A 20,848-nucleotide genomic window follows, 5' to 3' on the forward strand; every position below is an offset into this window, starting at 1 on the left:
AGAGTCAGTAGCAACTGCAGTGGAGGTGTCTGGCATGGTTTGTGCTGCCACAACTGTGGGGCACAACTCTGATGGGGTGGGTGCTGGAACCACTGCAGTGGGCAGGTCAGGTGTAGTGGACATGGTCCCCACTGCAGTGCCCATGTCAGACTGGGTGGTCGTGGACTCCACTGCAGTGCCTAACCCCATGGGAGTGGAAAGGGGTGCAGGTGAGGTTGGCAGGACAGCTGGTGGGGCCACGGTCCCCACAGTAGTTGCATAACAGACAGACAGACTGGTAGTGGTGTCAGTGGAAGAGCAAGTGGGAGTTGGAGAGGGCCTGAGCATTTTGGGGATAATGTATCTGTGGGTGGGGGAACCTGGGACAGGGAGTGGCGGGGGAACCTGTGGTGTGCTGACTGGGAGGATGGAGAAAGGAGACTGTGCAGTGGAGCTGGGGGGTGGGGGTGGGGTCTTGCTCTTCCAGGTATGGGGTGACTTGCTGGTGGGGGCCTCAGTCTGCCTGCGCCTGGGGGAGGGTGTCCAGGTGTGAGGTGCGCTCTTCTCTGTGTGTGGGGACTTCCTCTTCCCCCCTGTAGTCTGGATCTGCTGGATTTGAGGGGAAGAGGCCTAGGTCACACAGGAAGAGCTTCTTAGGAGATGGTGTTGCAGGTGAGGCAAGGGAAGGGCTCTTGGAGGGAGAGGGATCTGAATATTGCGGAATGCTTGTGGATGCCTGTGTGTGTTTGCGACCCATCCCCTGTGTGTGTGGTACCTGACTTTGCTTGCGTGCACATTTTGACTTCTGTTTGGGTGATTGTGTGCTGTCTGTGTCTGTATGTGGGAGACTGTGTTGGTGTGTGTGTGTGCTGGGGACAGGTACGATGATAGGAGTTGTTGTTTGGGCAGAGGCTGAAGGGGTCAGGGACTGCTGGAGGATGGATACTGCTGCCGTCAGGGAGGAGGCCATCGACTGATTGGTCCTCTGTAGGGCAAACATGCCCGATGAGATGCCCTCTATGAACGACACCAGTTGTGTCAACAGACTGGTGTGTGCATGGAGGACACTCAGCTCAGCATTGATGTCTGCCCTACATGGATCTGTTTAAGCAGGTCCATAGATTTCACACTCAGGGCAGCAGGGGACACAGGGGCAGGGGGTGCGGTGCCTGGCAGGAAGGAGACATGCTCCCGAACACAGGAGCTGCCACGGACCTCTGGGTTAGGAGCCGAGGGGAGGATGGTGGTAGTGGTGGTGGCGGGAACAGCCTCACTATCCATGCTTTGCTGGCTGCTGACACCCGCCCCCACAAGGGAGTCATCCTCTGAGCTGCTGTGGTCCTCAGCTGAAGTGGATGGTGCTGAGGACTCCTCTGTGTGGCTCCCCTCACCCTCCGTGCCACTGGGTCCCTCCGACGCCGCAGTTGCTGGCCCAGGCTGGCTCTGCGGATCCTCCTGTTCCATGGCGCTGTCTCCTGTGCCCGTGGATGAATCTGCATATAAGTAGGAAAAGAAGGACCACATTAGTCGCCTGCACTGACTGCACACAACACTGTCAATACACCATATTACAGGTCATGCACTGGCATCCTTAGCTGATATTTGCTCAAAATGCACACACAGGTCTACATAGGGCAATAGCCAGTGTGAACATCAACCATGGCACCCATATCCCTCCAGGACCTGTCCCCATATGTCTGTTGCATGCTGGCTGATAATACCCTAAAGTGCACACATGCACCACATACACACTTGTTGTATATGAAAATGTCCATGTAGAAGTACATTACTATTGACATACATAACAACACATGCCAATCACTCAGTACAGGTGTCTGGATGAATATATGCCCAGACTCACATTTCACCATCTTGTGATGCCTAGCAGCACAACACACGATGATGTCCTTACGTCCTGAAAGTTAATGACACAATGGGGTGCGTGGAGCACCTCTGAGTCCAATGCAGGATCCCTCTTCTCAAGTCAATGTCCTGGCATAGACATGCATTTTAAGTCAGTCTTCACTGTCACATGGCATGGGGCAATGCATCCGCACAACATCAGTCTGCACTGCGTCACATTCATAGGTCAGGCCCATTCCAAACTCTGCAGCAGACAAGTGCACCAGTCTGGCCCCTGCCACACACTGTTCTTGGACTATGTTGAACCTACATCACTCAAATGTTACATATGAGTGACTGCAAACACAACTACCTGAACAAGAGCACCTCACAGTCTGTTGCTAATGACACACAGATGCGTGAAAGTCACTGTTGCATACACCATTGTGCACATTCAACTCACCACACCCCTATATGTTGAACAGGTATCATCCCCATTGTCACAACTCAGATGTCCTGCTGACACTAAAATCCTCAACACACCAGTTTGTCACAAAACAGGAAGCCACACTACAATGATAGTGTGTCAGACAGCTGATGGCACATTTCAGGAAGCACAATCAGCAGGTACATACATGTGAGTGTGAGTACAGAGTCTCCCAGTGCCGTGGAGTGGGCATGACTGACCAGGTAAACCTAAAACAGTGTATTGTCCTGGTCAGTAGGCAGGTGTCTGGGCTAGTTAGTGTGACATAGTTCCTATACATGGTCCTGAGGACACTACCTGGACTCACCTGATGCATGGGTATGTTTTAAGAAACCCACACACATGTTGTGACCCAGACCAGCAATTAGAACAAATATGAAAGGCACACACAGAACACATGTCAGAGACCAGGCATAGTCCAAAGAATAGACCCACCCACTATGCACACATCAGAGTTCCAGTAACATATGCTGTGCAGGACCCTCAGCATAGCTGATTGAAGGGACACAGTGCCCAAGTGTAAAAAGTCACAGACTGTAGGGGCCACAACTATGGATCAGATGAGGAGTGTGACTTACACAATTGAAGGACATGTGTCCTGGACTCCAAGACCAACGTAATGTGGGGGTATCACCAGGCCTAAAGATTGCAAATAGCATGCCAGATATAGTTCAAAGATTCGGCATGGACTTACCCCCTCCTTGCTGCTGTCTGGCCTTCAGTTGCCCATCCAGGTCCAGGAAGACCACCACCAGATTCCTGAGCATGTGGTGGGTCAGGGTCCGGTGTCCGCCCCTACGGCGAGGAGGCGACAGCTTCAGCTGGACCCTCGCAATCCTCCGGGTCCAGCCACGTAGGTCCTGCCACCTCTTCTGGCAGTTGCGGATCCGGCGCTTGTAGACCCCCACTGATCTCACTGCCCGGGAGATGGTCAGGCAGATTTAATGCTTCTGGTGGGCATCAACCTGTGAGTATAACAAAGTGAAGAGGACATTACCACACATGCCACATAATTGTGCTACATACAGTTGAAAATACATATACTCATCACAAAGGTAAAAGAGGTACACAGGTAGTGCACTCATATAGATGTTCATTTGTGCTGCAGCTCTAACATTGTAACATTGGCTAGGAATTTAAGGCTAGCACTACTGCACTACTGCAGCAGGACACCTGTTCATCACATGTACCCACACACATAGGTAGCTGACAGTACTCAGTGCATATGCCTCACACTGCTGTGCACACTTCTATTACTTTTACAAAGACAAGTTGCAGAAAATGATAGGCAGTGGACTGCACACTCACCTGGTTTCCCATACAGCTTGCTGTACTGTGGGAGGACCCCATCCAGCAGGGCCTGGTTCTCCTCCTCTTTGAATGCTGGTGCCCTCTCCAGAGTACGTGCCATTGCAGGATCCAGTGAAAGCATAGACACCAGCAACAGTGGATTTAGAAAAGTGGTCCAGTAGCATGTAGTGCATGCAAGTGAGCTCCCTGGGGGACTGCCAGCCTTAAATCAGTGCTGCAGGGGCAGATTATGTTACATTGCCCCTTACTGATAGGCTAGATATGGTTGCATTCTATGAATCTGTCCAATCCATTGAAACGTAAGACTCCTACACGTCTTCAGCATCGTTCAAAACGCTCACCTTCAGGACACTCTAGGATTGCAACATTGTTGTAGGCATCCAACTGAATTTCCTGCGCACGAATCGAACGTATTTTGAATTCGCGTTCGTCACCATGACAGCCCATTGCCAATGAGTGTGCACGGCTCGGTAAACTGACTAAACGACGCATATTTTTTTAACCAAACACATCCGTCTGGATACGATTCTATGGGCTATGCGTGCGCACGTCTCGGTCCATGCCTGAACGACGCGTCTGTTTACAAGTCACCCGCGCCGGTTCACATTGCAATCAATGGCTAAGCCATGCACACTCAAAAACATACAGGGAGAATGGGGTCAAAGGGAAGCAGTTTAAAGACCTACTACTGGTTCACTTCCCCAGTAACAGCAATTGAATAACACACAAGAACCTAGGAGGTCTATAAGCCAAGCAAATCGCTGGCAAAAAACTTGCAAGATTATCTCTATGTCAGTTGGTGCCCAAGTCACCATATAACAATGTATAAAGAAGTAGAGAAGAAAAAAGGGGGAGCAGTGATATCTAATAATCAATTAGAGAACTGATCAAACCAAATCCAATACATGTGTATGTTGTGGATGACCATCAAACAAACCAAATGATCAGTCCTATCACTTGGTCGTCCACACTGTGACCTGGCAGGTCCTTAGATCATCTAGACCATATGCCACACAGTCATGATAAGTACTGGATACGGTCCACAGTGTACCTCCAATCGTTGGTCAGATTGTGACGGTCAGTAGGAAGTGGTGAAAAACAGTGCAACATACAAAAAAGTGGTGAGTCTTAAAATAGGGTGATATGTCTGAAACAGACACTTTAATAGAAACCAGGCACATCCCCTAGTTAAAAGATAGGAACAGCGCAAACGACAGTATGGAACAAATGACTGTCGCAATTAGGGCCAACATGTTTCTGCCTACTGGGCAACACGTCCCTTGGCATTCGTCAGGGCCACTGCTCTAAAGAGTTGCTACTGTTATCTGAGTTAGAAAACAAAAATGTATATGACAAATCAGTGAACAAGAGTATAAGAGTAGGGACGATACAACCTGTACCTACAGTTAATTACTCATCCTCCTTGTCAGTAGGTGCTCAAAGCGATCTAAAAAACATATATGTTACACTCATATTAGTAACAGAGCTTATCCCACTCGAGCTCTCATCTTCTCTTACATTCATGAAAAACTATTCGAAAAACAATATGTAATGAAATTATACATTTGCTCACCCAACATGACAGGGGACTGGACCTCACCTCACCTGGACCGTGCTCAGGTATACGAGGCCCCGCACTGTGGAACAGATAGATGCGGACAGGGAAAGGCATCAAAACTCAATGTTTCATATAGAGTCTAAAATGTCTAATTACATACCCTGTGGCAAAGCGTCACATCTGTCCACCTATAGACTTAAAGATGGAATAACATCCTAGGCATACGGCAGGTACCCATTGGACAAATCTAAAGTAATGACAGTGTCATGTTTATCATAAATACCTTCTCATAGGAATAATATGTATTCTGCTATAAGGCAGTACACAATGAACTAAATAATGGCTGAGTGGAAAGAGTCATAAAGTCCCACAAAGGTGTAAAATAAATGACTGGCATGCTATAAAATCTGCTATTAGACACTCCAAACGATCTAAATTGAAGCCCCTGAATTATCAAAAATGGCAGGAAGAAATGTGTGGTCCTGCATAGTAATCCCTATTTGTGCAAGATTACCCAGCTAACAGACAAACCACAGACAACAGGTACTGAACTTACCTCTCCGTCGGTGCCACCAAACTCGCATGAGGCTTGAAGGAGGCACCGAAGTGGAGGAGGTGTGTTGTTACATACGGAGGAACTACTTTTCCTTTGTTTCAAAATTAGTTGTGCAAGTCTTTAACAAGTATCGAAACTCTGTTCAAAGTTAGTGGTAAAGGGTATTTCTTGCCATATAACCCTAGCGCTACCAAATTTGCGGCAGAAACTCACACGAGGATGCCTACTCGAGTTGTAGACTCTGCGTGACCCTCCGCACTTCACTGTGAGCGTCGAGCGCCCGTATCCATCCGCTGAACTACAAAATGATGTCAGAACGTCCATTTTTGTAGTTCCAGCGGCGCAAGTGTTCGTGATGTCCAAACTGATGTTGTTAAAGCATCAGCAGCAAATGGAAAGGCTGTTGCAAATCCAAGGACAGCAAATGATGTTCACTATAAAGCATAAATGCTAATACAATTACCAGAAGGGTTGGTAGTAGAAAGATAGGAGAACAGGACAGCACCACTTCCTACTGACCGTCACAATCTGACCAACGATTGGAGGTACACTGTGGACCGTATCCAGTACTTATTATGACTGTGTGGCATATGGTCTATATGATCTAAGGACCTGCCAGGTCACAGTTTGGACGACCAAGTGATAGGACTGATCATTTGGTTTGTTTGATGGTCATCCACAACATACACATGTATTGGATTTGGTTTGATCAGTTCTCTAATTGATTATTAGATATCACTGCTCCCCCTATTTTCTTCTCTACTTCTTTATACATTGTTATATGGTGACTTGGGCACCAACTGACATAGAGATAATCCTGCCAGTTTTTTGCCAGCGATTTGCTTGGCTTATAGACCTCCTAAGCCATGCACATGGCTTGGTCCAGAACTACACGATGCGTCACTGTAGGAGTCATTGCGTCGGGTCACATTGCATACGCTTCTAACATGCAGGGACCGAGCCGTGCGCATGCATGGCCCATTAACATCAATGTGATCCGATGCGGGTGACTGTAATGCATAGGCATCGTGCAGTCAATAGACAAGGTGTGAGCACTACTCGGTCCATGCATGTACGGTTTGTCTGCATACAAGTCACCCGCGTCGGATCACATTGGTGTGACTTGCAGATGGTTTACACACAGATTTCATTCCCATTGCCACACCTTCAACACCACAGCATGTCCCACACTGCATCACATGGCATGTAAGGCTGCATCACCTGTGTGTGTATGGGGGGGCCAACATTTCTATTCTGGAGTGACAGTTAGGTCAAGCCACTCCCAGGCTGGGCAGGGGTTCATGGGGACAGATCAGGTTTGGTGTGGTGCACCTCACAAATGTAATGTCCAAGTGTTGGCTTATGGACATGAGTCATGGACACAGTTCCAGTTTGGAGATGTGTATGACCTGTCACATACAGCATGAGTACAGGGTTGCATGTCATGTACGTCACAGCCAGATCCATGGCCATAATCATGATGTACCCACGCAGTCTGTGTGCATGTTGTGTCTCTGATGTTTGTAGTTCCATGTGCCCAATAAGAGACAGGGTCCACCATGTGCCTTGTGCATCCACATTCATGTTGTGTGTGTCTCTCAGGGACCTCCATGTATGGCCTGCAGGGACCACAGGGGCCATTAACTGTGGGACTCATGATTGGCTGTGGAATGTCCATGATATAACATGTCATTCCAGTGCACATGTGGCAATACAGGGACCATGGTTATCTCCCTGACATGGAGTTATGATGCCTGTAAAACATCAGTCCTGACTTGTCACTGTGTTGTATGTATTGAATGTGACAGCAGTCCATATGTACTGTGCCACAGCCCAATGATTTGCCATTGCACCCCAAGAAACTTATGTACACATGTGTCATTCATATGGGAGATAATGGACATGAAGCTGACATATGTGTCCATTACCAACAGCACACACCTCAATTACTTGTGTATTGCTATGATGTATCATGTGATGTTTTGCAAGGTGAGTGCCACATGGGTAGCTGAAATTATAATGTTACTTTACCCATCTCTGTACTGCAGGGCGCCGGCAGTCCATAGACCGTTCCCTGACCTCGAGACCATGGTGGAACGCGACAGCATCCGACATTACCACTTCACCAGGAGTTGGATCGATGAGTTGGCGGAGCAGTTGGTACAACATCTGGTATCTGGCTGCCCATACTCGACAGCACTGACACCAAGGGTGAAGGTGATGGCAGCCCTGCTCTTCTTTGCCACCGGTACCTTTCAGCACACTGTGGCTAGTGTTGGTGGTATGTCACAAACTATGTTCAACCGTGTGCTTCGAGATGTCTTGGAGGGGATGTTGATTCACCTAGACTCCTACATCAAGTTTCCTAGACCAGGTGAACTCGCAGAGATTAAGAATGCCTTTTATGGACTGGGGAGGATGCCACACATGATAGGCTCAATCAATGGCACACATATGACCCTGATACCACCACGGGCACAGGAACAGACATACCGCAACCGGAAACATTTCCACTCTATCAATGCTCTGGTGGTATGTCTGGCGGACATGGTGATTACACATGTGTCTGTACGTTTCCCTGGTTCGGCGCAATATGCGTACATCTTGAGGAGGAGTCGCATACCGTTGATGCTGTCACAGATGCCAAACCAGCGTGCCTGGCTTGTTGGTGTGTACTGTTCACTATTGTGTGTGTCTTGCAATTTGGTCTCCCACCCCCTTACAATCCTCAACTAATGTGTGATTCTTTGTATATAGGTGACTCTGGATACCCCAACATGCTGTGGTTGTTGACACCCCTGAGGACCCCTGTGACAGCATCCGAGATGCGCTACAATGAGGCACTTGGCAGAACCAGGCGAGTCATTGAGCGTACTTTCGGGCTCCTGAAAAGCCGCTTGCACTGCCTGGACAAGACCGGAGGTGCCCTCCCACATGATGAAACAATTGGAGAGAGAGAGGGTAGGAGGCACTCTTAGTCCCCCGAGTTAAGTATGCAAAACAAAGGAAAAGTGTCATATGCAAAGGTGTCTGTGTAGAAACACAGAGGCAAAGACTGTGAAAAAAGGACTATAGAGAAATACCCTCTTATTGACACATTGGAAACCTTCAAGGGATTTATGGGAAGCCCTCACTCACCAACCTGGTTGGTGACATGCTTCATCATCGGGCCCACCAGGAGAAACCGAATGCCTCCCTGATGTGCTACAACGCCAGATTACTGCGGAGCTGGATTTTGTGACAGTGGTGTGAAAAGTGATGTTAAAAATGTCTAAAACTGTACCAACCAAAAAGATTTTATTTACTGGTCAGTTTAGACATAGTTAAAAGGTATGTGTGGGAGAACTACCACAGATTATGATGGGAGTTTCCACTTAAAGTGGGGTCAACATGTTTCTGCCCTTTATAAGTGTAAGGACTACGTGGGCATTTGTCAGGACCGTGTAGCGTGTACCTTGGCGGTATGGGCGCGCTAAGGCCCACCCTAACCAAAGGACGTGAAAGTAAAAAATTGCTCTATGTGTGAAAAAGTGCAAAACAAAACACAAACCACAAGTTGTGGGAATTACCTCCACTCAGAGGAACCTGTATAGTCTGGAAAAGATAAAGACAAACATACATGAGGGACAAAACATATAGTTAATGTTCGATCGTTTGTGGTTGTCAGGACAGTCTCTGCGTTTAAAACGCTGCGTTTAGAACGCTGTGGATTGGTCTAGAGATAGACCTAGTGCCATAAATCTATTTTAGTGCCAGAAGCGCTGTATGGTTGCCCCAGGGGCATTACAGGCATGTGGGCATGCACTATGGCGAAAGCAATGCAGGCCGTAGGACAGAGCGGCTATATTACAGCACTCGTGGATAGCAAACAATTGACCAAAAATAACGGCCTGAAGTGCTAACTCCTGAAGGAATTAGTGTGACACACAAGTGTTGGGTTTACAGATCTCACTTGTGTTGTAAAAGATCCACGCCCCATGGGTATCGGGAGGGGGGTGGAGGCGACTATGGCACACCCTGTAAGTAAAATAAAGGAAAGAAAAGGAAAGAAAAGCCTCGCAAATTTGCACGGCTAACAGTGGTGACAGACAGGGCATTTACTTAGCTCAAAGTTACTGATGCGAAGGATTCTTACGCCCGCAACGCCTAGCACCCTCTTGGCACCTAGCTTCTCCTGCTCCGGACCCCGTGGATGTGGGTCGTGGCGCCGAGGACGCTAATATGGAGTGCCGGTGGGGGCCGGGCTAGGCGGGGCGTCGGCAGCCAATCGGGGGCTGCCCTCAGGGAGAGGCTTGGAAAGGAAGTCTGACGGGGGAACAATCCCAGGCCGACTTCAGAACGAGGCTTGAGAAGCAAGCTCGTTCAATCAGTCGGACTCGGGTCTGGTTTGGACTGTGAGGTTGACTCAGCAATGCCTATTAGGTTGCTGGGGTTGAAAAATAGGATGAAAAATAGGACTCAACTCCATATTGGGGAAGAATCGGTGACAGCATTAACAAAATAATTACCGTCTTTGTTTAAATGAGGAGATGGTTAAAATTATTATAACAAAAAGAGAGAGTTATTTCAAGGAAAGGACTAAGGACAAATGAGAGTTGTTCGCTTAGTAGGGCAAAGAGCCTTCTCAGTGGCTGCTGGAGATGACTGCAAAGTGTGGCACTGTGGGAGCAAAAAACTGGTACAGTGCCCCAGTTCATTATGCATTATCAGGTATTTTCATTAGGTTAGAGGTTGGCCACAGACACAAAGGGAAGTTCAGCGTTTCAGTACTGTGGACCAAGGGATCTGGTCATTTAGGCCATCTAGGTGTGTGCCAAGTCTGTACACCCAGCATTGTTCTTTTTCAAACAATATACTCGCAGTATTGGTTGTTGATTCGATTTGCTCTATGATGGTCCATCTCAGATCATTGGGAGTGTGGTTGTGTTGGATGAAGTGCTCGCTTAGTTTTGTAGTGACTTTACGGCATCTGATATTGCTGCGATGTTCGCAGATGCGTTGTTTGACTTTGCGAGTTGTCATACCAACATACCTTTTCCCACATGTGCATGTGATGAGGTATATGACGTTCATTGAATTACAGTTGGTATGTTTCTTTTGGAACCATGTTTTCCCTGGTTCTAAGGAGAGTTCTTTTGTGTGGGTCGTCAAGTGACACACGCTACAATTGGAGCATGGGTAGTGCCCTACTATTGGTGGAAGGCCCCATGCATTGGTGATAGATCCAGAGTTTGGATGGTTCAGTTTATCAACTTTGGGTTGTGTATTCACCAGAGTATCCTTGAGGCTGGTTGCTTTTTTAAAAGAGAAAAGTGGTTTCTGTCAATCTTTTCTGTTGCTCCTGATTATACTCCAGTTTTTTATTTACTGATTTCTTCATCTGGTTTGAGAGGGTACTGTAAGTGGTGACACATGTTAAAGGTATTTCCGCAGGTTCCCTGATGGTATCCTCTAAAAGGGCCTCACGGGGTTGATTTCTGGCCCGTTTGTTGCCCTTCTCAAGTATCTTTGTCGGATAGCCTCTTGATTTGAGAGTCTGTGTTAAGTCTGCTGCCTGGCTTTTGTAGTCAATGACACTGCTGCAGTTCCTGCGTATCCTGAGATATTGGCCATAGGGAAGGTTCTCCCTCAGTGGTCTTGGATGGAAACTTGAAAATTCCAAGAGGTTATTCTTGGCTGTGGGTTTGTAATGTGTTTTCGTGGTCAAAGACGTGCCACTGACCGTGATTTCCACGTCTAAAAAGATGACTTCTTTTTTGCTATAACTGTGTGTAAACTTGAGATAAGTATCCAAGGTGTTGATCCAGTTCAGAAAGTACTCCAAGGACGTTTTACTACCCTTCCAGATTAGGAGGATGTCGTCAATATACCTCCTCCATAATCCTATGGAGGAGGAAAAGGGGTTGTCAGATGGTATGATGTGTCTAGATTCAAAATCATAGACATACAACCCTGCTACGCTGGGAGCAAATGTGCTGCCCATCGAAGTTCCAGTGGTTTGCAGGTATAGTTTGCCCTTATGTTCAAAGTAGTTCTCCTTAAGAGCTATCGTCTCACATTGGAGTATGAAGGACCTAGGTGTTTGGCATTCCCAGACAATGGAGTCTAGAGCTGTGGCTAGAACTTTCAAGGTTTCGTCTTGGGGGATACTGGTATATAGGCTCTCGATGTCGAGCGTTACCAGAATGACTGAGTCTGCCTCAAAAGTAATCCCTTCGAGTAATTGTAGCAAATTTTTATTGTCCTTAAGATATGTGGTGCTCTTTTGTATTAAAGGCTTTAGATAATGGTCACAGAAAGTTGATAAGGGTTCCAGGAGGGATCCAATGCCTGACACTATAGGTCTCCCTGGTGGTGGAGTTTTGTTTTTATGAGTTTTTGGTAGGGTATAGAAATATGGAATGGTTGTGCCACCTGCCGTAAGAAAGGATGCCTCATTCTTTGAGATGTATTCGTTTCCTTCTGCTTCCTTTACTATGTTATGGATCCGAGTTTTCAATTCCGGGGTAGGGTCTTCCCTCAGAAGGGTGTAGTTGGTTTCATTGTTGAGAAGATCCATACAGATTTTCTCATAGTCTGAGGTGTTCTGAATAACGATGCAGCCCCCTTTATCCGCAGGTTTAATTGTAATTCCTCTGTCATTTTTAAGATTTGTGAGGGCTTAGTATTCAGCGGCAGAGAAGTTCTTAAAGGGTGTAGGTGTTGGTAGAGCTTCCATATCGTTGAACACGGCCTGTTCAAAAGCTACAATCTCTGCTGGGGTTGTATGCGGGGGTGGGTTAAAGGTTGATTTTAACCTCAGATTGGTATCGAATGTGGGGGCATCATAAGTAGAGTCTTGTTTTGACTCAAAAAATGCCTTTAGTTTTAACTTTCTGAAAAACTCCGCTAACTCGCAGTGGAGTTTGAATTTGTCTGGTCTGGCACTGGGAGCAAAACCTAGGCCTCGTTCTAAAACCTTTGATTCCATAGTGTTAAGAATTTTGCCTAGAGATTGGTTATCAGACTCCCTGGGCACTTGTGCCCGGTGTCGGGGTTTTGCTCCTGGTATGATTCCCTATTGGGTCCTCTGTTTCCCATGTGACTTGTTGGTTGCCTTGTCGGTTGCCTCTTCTCCTGCCCCTGCCCCTGCCGCCTCTCTCTAAAAAAGGCATCTGGTGTTGGTTTTGGGGAAATTGGGGTTGCATATAGGGGTTCCAACCCATCATGTGGAAGGGTGGTGGTTGTTAGAAGAATAGCGGGGGCTGACCATTGCCTAGGGTCCCGAATGTGGGCCACCGTTGTTGCTGGTTATAATAGTTGGGTCTGCCTCGGCCTCCTCTGCGACCCTTTTGTTTTTGGCTTTGGTTACTATATGTACTACTATTGGAGGAGTTGCTGTCCGAATCCACAGATTTGTTGAGATCTTTGCGTGTTGCAGTATAATCAGGATCTGAATAGGGATACACTTTCTTGTACTCAAATCTCTCTTTAGATCTTTCTGGAATTTGGTGACTTTGGACTGCATTAAAGAGTCTTTGTACTCAGCTAGTTCTTTGTTAATCTCGTCCAGCTTTTTTTTGTAGCCTGTTATCGTGGTTTTAAAGTGTGACTCTATCTGTTGGATCTCTATCATTAAGGCTTCTGATAGTCTCAAGGCTGTCTTAATAATTAAGACAAGCCAGTCTCGAGTACAGTGCCATACTATCATGGCCCATTCCTTCCGGGAATGTTGCGTCATTCAGAAATATTCTGGGGGCAATGGTGACCAGCAACCCCCTAGGTGCTGTGTTTGTAGTTAGGTATTGTTTTAGTATTGTTCCATGTAGAATGGTCCTTATCCGTTCTCTTTTTTGTTCCGTTAGTTTTTCCCATTCCGAGGTATGGGAAATAGCTTGGGATATTGCAGGATCCGCAAAGATATTGGGATCTGCTAGTAATTCGTCCACTTCCGCATCACAAAATGTGAGCCCAACATTGGCCATTTTTTACAAAGAAAGATTAGGGGTTCACAGCAGGAAAGTTTTCTTGGTGTGTACCTTGATTAGAACTCTCACAGCTGTGCACTGCTAAATATCATGAAACAATTGGAGAGAGAGAGGGTAGGAGGCACTCTTAGTCCCCCGAGTTAAGTATGCAAAACAAAGGAAGAGTGTCATATGCAAAGGTGTCTGTGTAGAAACACAGAGGCAAAGACTGTGAAAAAAGGACTATAGAGAAATACCCTCTTGTTGACACATTGGAAACCTTCAAGGGATTTATGGGAAGCCCTCACTCACCAACCTGGTTGGTGACATGCTTCATCATCGGGCCCACCAGGAGAAGCAGAATGCCTCCCTGGTGTGCTACAACGCCAGATTACTGCGGAGCTGGATTTTGTGACAGTGGTGTGAAAAGTGATGTTAAAAATGTCTAACACTGTACCAACCAAAAAGATTTTATTTACTAGTCATACCTTTTAACTATGTCTAAACTGACCAGTAAATAAAATCTTTTTGGTTGGTACAGTGTTAGACATTTTTAACATCACTTATCACACCACTGTCACAAAATCCAGCTCCGCAGTAATCTGGCGTTGTAGCACACCAGGGAGGCATTCGGCTTCTCCTGGTGGGCCCGATGATGAAGCATGTCACCAACCAGGTTGGTGAGTGAAGGCTTCCCATAAATCCCTTGAAGGTTTCCAATGTGTCAATAGGAGGGTATTTCTCTATAGTCCTTTTTTCACAGTCTTTGCCTCTGTGTTTCTACACAGACACCTTTGCATATGACACTCTTCCTTTGTTTTGCATACGCACCCCATATGAGCCAGCTAAGGTGTGCAGAATCATCATCGTCTGCTGCATACACCACAACATGGCTGTGCAGAAGAAGGTGCCGCTCATCCTGGACGACGACGACCAACATCCACCACCTGTGGAGGATCCAGGCCTGGGCCACGAGGCCAGTGATGATGATGATGAGGGTGACGTCCGCACACAGCTCATCAACAACTACTTCAGCTGAATGTGAGTTCACAGGGTTGTCATGTCAATGTCCTGAGTTAGCCTGTGATGTGTTTTTGCAGCTCAGTTGCTGATTGAGTTTGTCCGTGTTGTATTTGACTGGATGCGTGCAGTGATGTGTCCTGTCAGATGGTCTGTAGTCCACAATGGTGTTGAAATGCTGATTTGTTACTGTGTAGGTTTCTTGTGACATGTTTATTGCATTTCCATCCTGTTCTGGTGTGCTCCTGACTGTGTCTCATTTCTGTCCCTCCCAAGGTACTTTGGCAGTCGCTTGGTCAAGTCTGACAACGACAACCATAATCCAATGCCAGGGTGGGACTGCTAGTATTCCATCATGTGATGTGCCTGACACCCCTGAAGCGCCATTTGACAACACTTGGTGACCGTGTGCCCATGGTCATGTGGATTCGCCTTGCTACTGTTGTGTAATACACTTGTTTTTGATTTATAATGAACCTGTGCTTCACTTAGTCATGTCTGTCACCTGTCTTCAGACATTTGACTGACATTTGGTTACCTCACCTGGGGGCTTGGTAACAGTGACTGTGGAAAGCTGTGGTGTCTGCATTCCACTGTATATCTTGCAAACATCTTTGTAGTCAATGTGTCACATGTCCATGGTGAGTATGTGTTGTGGTGCCCTATTGGTGTGTCTCCCTCATAGGTATCACATCAACATGAGTCACATTGCGGTAATGACATTGCTGTAGTAGTCGGCATGCACTGTGTACTTTGGCTTTTTATCATCTCCATGACACATACCAAGTTTTAATCACAACAGAGGCAAGTACAGTGTAATAGTGAGTTTATTTAAGTCAAGTCAAGTCAATAAATTTATATAGCGCGCTACATACCCAGAGGGTCTCAAGGCGTTTGAAGAAGGGTGGGGAATTACTTGTCAAATATCCACGTTTTAAGTTGCTTTCTGAATGCTAGGTGGTTCTGAGTAAGGCGAAGGTGAGTGGTAAGTAAGTTCCAGGTTTTAGCTGCCAGGTAGGAGAAGGATCTACCTCCCATCGTGGTTTTGTTGATGCGAGGTACAGTGGCAAGGGCTTGGTTGTAGGATCGTAGCTGGCGGGAGGGGGTGTAGAAGGACAGTCGTGTGTTGAGGCATTCGGGTCCGATTTCGTAGAGTGCTTTGTGTGCGTGGGTCAGGAGCCGGAAAGTAATCCTCTTATTGACGGGGAGCCAGTGGAGGTTTTTCAGGTGACCAGAGATGTGTTCTTTACGCGGGATGTCTAATATGAGCCTGGCTGAGGCGTTCTGGATGCGTTGGAGTTTTTTCTGGAGTTTTGCGGTGGTACTGGCGTAGAGGGTGTTTCCGTAGTCCAGTCGGCTCGTGACCAGAGCGTGGGTGACCGTTTTTCTAGTTTCGGTGGGGATCCAACGAAATGTTTTTTTGAGCATGCGAAGAATGTTGAAGCAAGATGAAGAAACGGCGTTGACTTGTCTGTTCATCGAGAGTGAGGAGTCCAGGATGACGCCCAGGTTCCGTGCGTGGTCCGTTGGGATGGGTGCTTTTCCAATGGCCTCTGGCCACCATGAGTCATCCCAGGCGGAGGGGGAGGTGCCTAGGATGAGGACTTCTGTTTTGTCTGAGTTCAGTTTCAGACGGCTGTGCTTCATCCAGTCGGCTACTTCTTTCATTCCTTCATGCAGGTTGGTTTTGGCAGTGTTAGGGTCTCTGGTGAGAGATAGGATCAGTTGAGTGTCATCGGCGTAGGAGATGATGTTGAGATTGTGTTGGCGTGCGATGACCGCGAGGGGGCTCATGTATACGTTGAAGAGGGTGGGGCTGAGTGAAGATCCTTGTGGTACGCCGCAGATGACTTCAGTGGCCTCTGACTTGAATGGTGGAAGGCGGACTCTCTGGGTTCTTCCGGTGAGGAACGAGGTGATCCATTCCAGTGCTTTTCCTTGGATTCCGACGTTTCTGAGGCGTTGTAAAAGGGTGCTATGACAGACCGTGTCGAAGGCTGCGGAGAGGTCGAGGAGGATGAGGGCGACTGTGTCTCCATTGTCCAGTAGAGTTCAAATGTCGTCTGTTGCTGCAATGAGGGCGGTTTCAGTGCTGTGCTTGGCTCGGAAGCCGGATTGTGAGGAGTCGAGGGATTTGTTGGTTTCGAGGAATGCGGCGAGCTGGTTGTTGACCGCTTTCTCGATGACTTTGGCCGGGAATGGAAGGAGTGAGATAGGGCGGTAGTTTTTGAGTTCGGTGGGGTCAGCTGTGGGTTTCTTCAGGAGGGCGCTGAGTTCGGCATGTTTCCAGCTTTCCGGGAAGGTTGCGGAGTTGAGGGAGCAGTTGATGACGTCTCGGAGGTGCGGTGCTATAGTGGAGTCTGCTTTGTTAAAGATGTGGTGAGGGCATGGGTCTGTGGGGGATCCTGAGTGGATAGAGTTCATCAGACGGATGGTGTCCTCAGTGGAGATTGGCTTCCAGTCATTGAGGATGTTCAAGGGGGGTGGGGGTCCTGCAGGGGGTTGGGTGGGTTGGTCTTCGGGTCGGTTGTCGAAGCTGTTGTGGATGTCTGCAATTTTGTTGTGGAAGAATGAGGCTAGGGAGTCGCAGAGGTCTTGAGAGGGGGTGATGTCGTTGGAGTTGGCTGAGGGGTTGGTAAATTCCTTGACGATGTTAAATAATTCCTTGCTGTTGTGGGTGTTGTTATCTAGTCGGTCCTTGAAAGCGGCTTTCTTGGCATTCCGGATCAGTTGGTGGTGTATGCGGGTGGCGTTTTTGAAGGCGTCCTTGGTGCTGGTGGTTGGGTCTTTTTTCCAGGCCTTCTCAAGGGAGCGACAGAGTTTCTTGGATTTCTTAAGATCATCGTTGAACCAGGAGGCCTTCTTGCTGCCTAGTTTGATTTGTCGTTTTTTCAGTGGTGCTAGGATGTCGGCGCTGTTGGATAACCATTTGGTGAGGTTGGTGGCTGCTTGGTCTGGGTTTGAGGGGTGGGCTGGGGGGTTTTGCAGAAGCGATGAGGAGATCTGGTCGATGGTGATTTTGTTCCAGTTTCTTTGCAGAGTGGGTTGGGGGTGGATGTTGGATGTGGGCTTGTTGTAGGTAAAGTGAACGCAGCTGTGGTCAGTCCAAAGGAGAGCTGTGGTGTGGCTGAAGGAGACATGTTTGCTGGAGGTGAAGATAGGGTCGAGTGTGTGACCTGCGATGTGGGAGGGGGTAGTGACAAGTTGTTTGAGTCCGAGGTTGGCGAGGTTGTCCAGAAGGGTGGTGGTGTTGCGGTCGTTGTTCTTTTCAAGGTGAAAGTTGAGGTCTCCCAAAAGGATGTAATCCTCGGAGGGGAGCGCGTGTGGAGTGATGAAGTCCGTGATGTCTTCACTAAATTGTGCGCGGGGTCCTGGTGGCCTGTAGAGGAGGGTGCCTCTGAGTGTGGTCTTGGGGTCGATGTGGATCTGGAAGTGAAGGTGTTCAGTGTTGGCGAGATTGACGTCTGAGCTGGTTGAGATGCGGATGGATTTCTGATGGACGATAGCGATGCCTCCTCCTGTGTGGCCGGTACGGTCCTTACGAATGATCTTATAGCCTTCCGGGATGGCAATGGTGATGTCTGGGGCAGAAGAGGCGTTCATCCATGTTTCTGTTAGGAAGGCGACGTCCGGAGAGATGGTGTCTAGTAGATTCCAGAGGTCGATGGCGTGCCTGTGGACTGAGCGGGTGTTGAGCAGGATGCATTGTAGGTGGTTGGGGTCGGATATCTGTTGTGTGTTCGTAGATGAGGAGTTGTTCTTGGTGCCGTCGAACTTGCAGGAGTTGCAGGAGAAGGGTCCATGGATGTGTCCAGGAGCGGCTTGGGCGCAGTTGGGGGAACGGCCGGGGTTAAGGGCTAGGAGAATCCAAAGTTCACAGATGAGTTTGAAGTATTGGTAGATGAAATGTCCAGAGTGAAGTCCCCATTCATCTTCTACATTAGTACAACATGGACCCTCCATGTCATGTTGGGGAGTTATGTCATGTGCAACACGGTGAACGCTTAGCACACACAGACCAATATCCAAAACAGGTTCTGGGTTCCTAGGGGGTGGTGCTGGAACAACTGTGGCTCACTTGTCCTTCGGACAACCCCTCTTCTTCTTCTGCATCAGACTCTCCACCGGATTTAGCCTCCCTCCCTGTCGCATTTGCTGATGTTGTTGCAAGAGATGTTGTGGACACACAGGGAGGTGTGGACATATTGCTGCTGTTCGGGAGGAGACAAGTCAATATGTCGCTTAGCACACCAGTAACTTTGTCCCACTTGGCCTCCATGCGTGCATGATGGCCAGCCAGCTCCTGTTGCATGTCCTTGAGGACCCCCACTACCTGGCTGAATCCTCCGGTGCTATCCTGGTATGCATCTAGGATGCGTACCAGTTGGAGGTTATCAGGCAGTCCAGGACCCTCTGCAGACCGTGACCTCTGACTAACACCACTCCCACCACCCCTAGACACACGGGCTGGACCTGTGGTGGCAGGCACAGTTGACCTGGAGCCCCCTTGGGTGTTGCTACTGGTGTCATTGTTCGTAGCGTCCCGGGTGGCCGGTGTCCCTGTGCTGTTAGTACTTGGTGTCCTAGGTCTGGCGGTGATGGCGGTGGGGTTAGGTCTGTGGCCAGATGTTGTTGGCGTGGCTGCAGGGGGTGCAGGTGTTTGTGATGGTGGGGCTGCCTGATGACTCACACCGGAGGTGCCAGGTTGATCTTCATCATCCGTAGAGGAAACAGCCAGATCCACACCAGAGAGCTCATCCTCCACCAGATTCTGGGCCAGGGATTCCTCTTCACTTGCTGCTGTATCCCCAGTAGCACCTTTGTTTGGATGAGAGAGACATTGTCAGTTATGTTACTACAGACATCAATGGTTAACCTATGTATATTGCAACAGGGAGGGAGGGAGAGGTACTGATACATTCATCTTGCAATGGGTAATACTAACAATGAAGGAGAGTGCAAGGTATCACTCATCCTGTGCAGCCATGGTATGTACATGATTTAATTCCTTAGTAAATTCCCTCCTATACATCTACAGGAATGGGGTGGTGCTTCTTGGATTGCTGCCTCAGTGCACTGTAGCAGCATTTCATTTGGATCACCATTACTACAAATATGATGTGCCTCCACCTGGAGGTAGACTGCCTGCTTTCCCAGTAGTGTCCAGAGGAGATATTAGCTCTAGGATCACATGGGGCTCCAACATGTTCACCAATAGTGACCGACTCTGGTGCGATGGATGAGTAGCTGGATCCACACAAGCAACACCTTTGTTTGTAACTTCATACATCACAATGTTCAACATTTTTCCTTTGGCTTTTTGTGTTGTGTGTGATTTTGACTCACAGCCCTAGAGCATAGACACTCACTCTCAGTTTTCATCTCTGAGCACTGCTGGGGAAACCAGCCCCGTTACCTCCAGGCGCAAGCACAGCATATTTGCAACAAAGGAGAGCCAATGATGCTGCTGCTACAGTACACTGATGTGGAAAAGCATGATATCACGCACTACGCATGTGTACATATGTGAGGCTTTCAATGGGGACAACATAATAAGTAATAAACCATGTTACACAGGAAGGGTGGACCATTCACCCCTCCTTGATCTTTGTAACAATGTTTGATATACATGACATTTCCAACGGAGACTTCTGGATGAATGCCTGAACACTGTATTGTCTTCAGTCATCACAGACAGAGATTGATATTGGGGTAGCACATTGTCCTACCAACATGAGGCCTTTCAGTGAGCATGTTGATGTGTGCGTACACCCAGCTCATGTATGGATGTCGATGTACATGGTCGCTGTTACTCAAAGGCCATTAGGTGGCTGACACAGGAGTGTGATGCCTGTTGACATTTGACTCTGCTTCCCTGTGAGGGGGTGTGCCTGTGCTGACAAGATGGCTGACAGGGGAGTCCTGGTGTTTGGTGGTGGCCAATTCCCAGTAGAGCTTTGCGCTCCCCACAACAGTGCCCAGTCACAGAGATCTTGTCAGTCCTTCCCCCCACCCCCGTGAGGTGAGCATGGTTCAGTGTGAACTTGCTGGGCCATGTGGGTGGCTGGGTATTGTGAGTGACTGCAACTCCCAGCATGCTCTGGGCTACAACCCCCTTCCCAGCATGCCCTCACTTCCCTCCTTCTGAC

General features: G+C 48.1%; 1 protein-coding gene across 1 annotated transcript in view; it reads right to left on the minus strand.

Annotated features, from left to right (window-relative positions):
• LOC147703155 (uncharacterized) overlaps positions 1-20,081 on the minus strand; it is a 42,884-nt gene extending 22,803 nt beyond the window's left edge. Inside the window, exons 1-2 of the mRNA XM_086929475.1 lie at positions 20,069-20,081; positions 18,778-19,517 (exon numbers count right to left, since the gene is read on the minus strand). Of these exons, the coding sequence (XP_086785601.1) occupies positions 18,778-19,517; positions 20,069-20,081 (753 nt within the window). The remainder of the gene's footprint in view (positions 1-18,777; positions 19,518-20,068) is intronic.
• Between the last annotated feature and the right edge of the window lie 767 nt (positions 20,082-20,848).

This window comes from Lissotriton vulgaris, chromosome 7 (assembly GCF_964263255.1).
Source record: "Lissotriton vulgaris chromosome 7, aLisVul1.2, whole genome shotgun sequence".
Classification (NCBI taxonomy): domain Eukaryota; kingdom Metazoa; phylum Chordata; class Amphibia; order Caudata; family Salamandridae; genus Lissotriton; species Lissotriton vulgaris.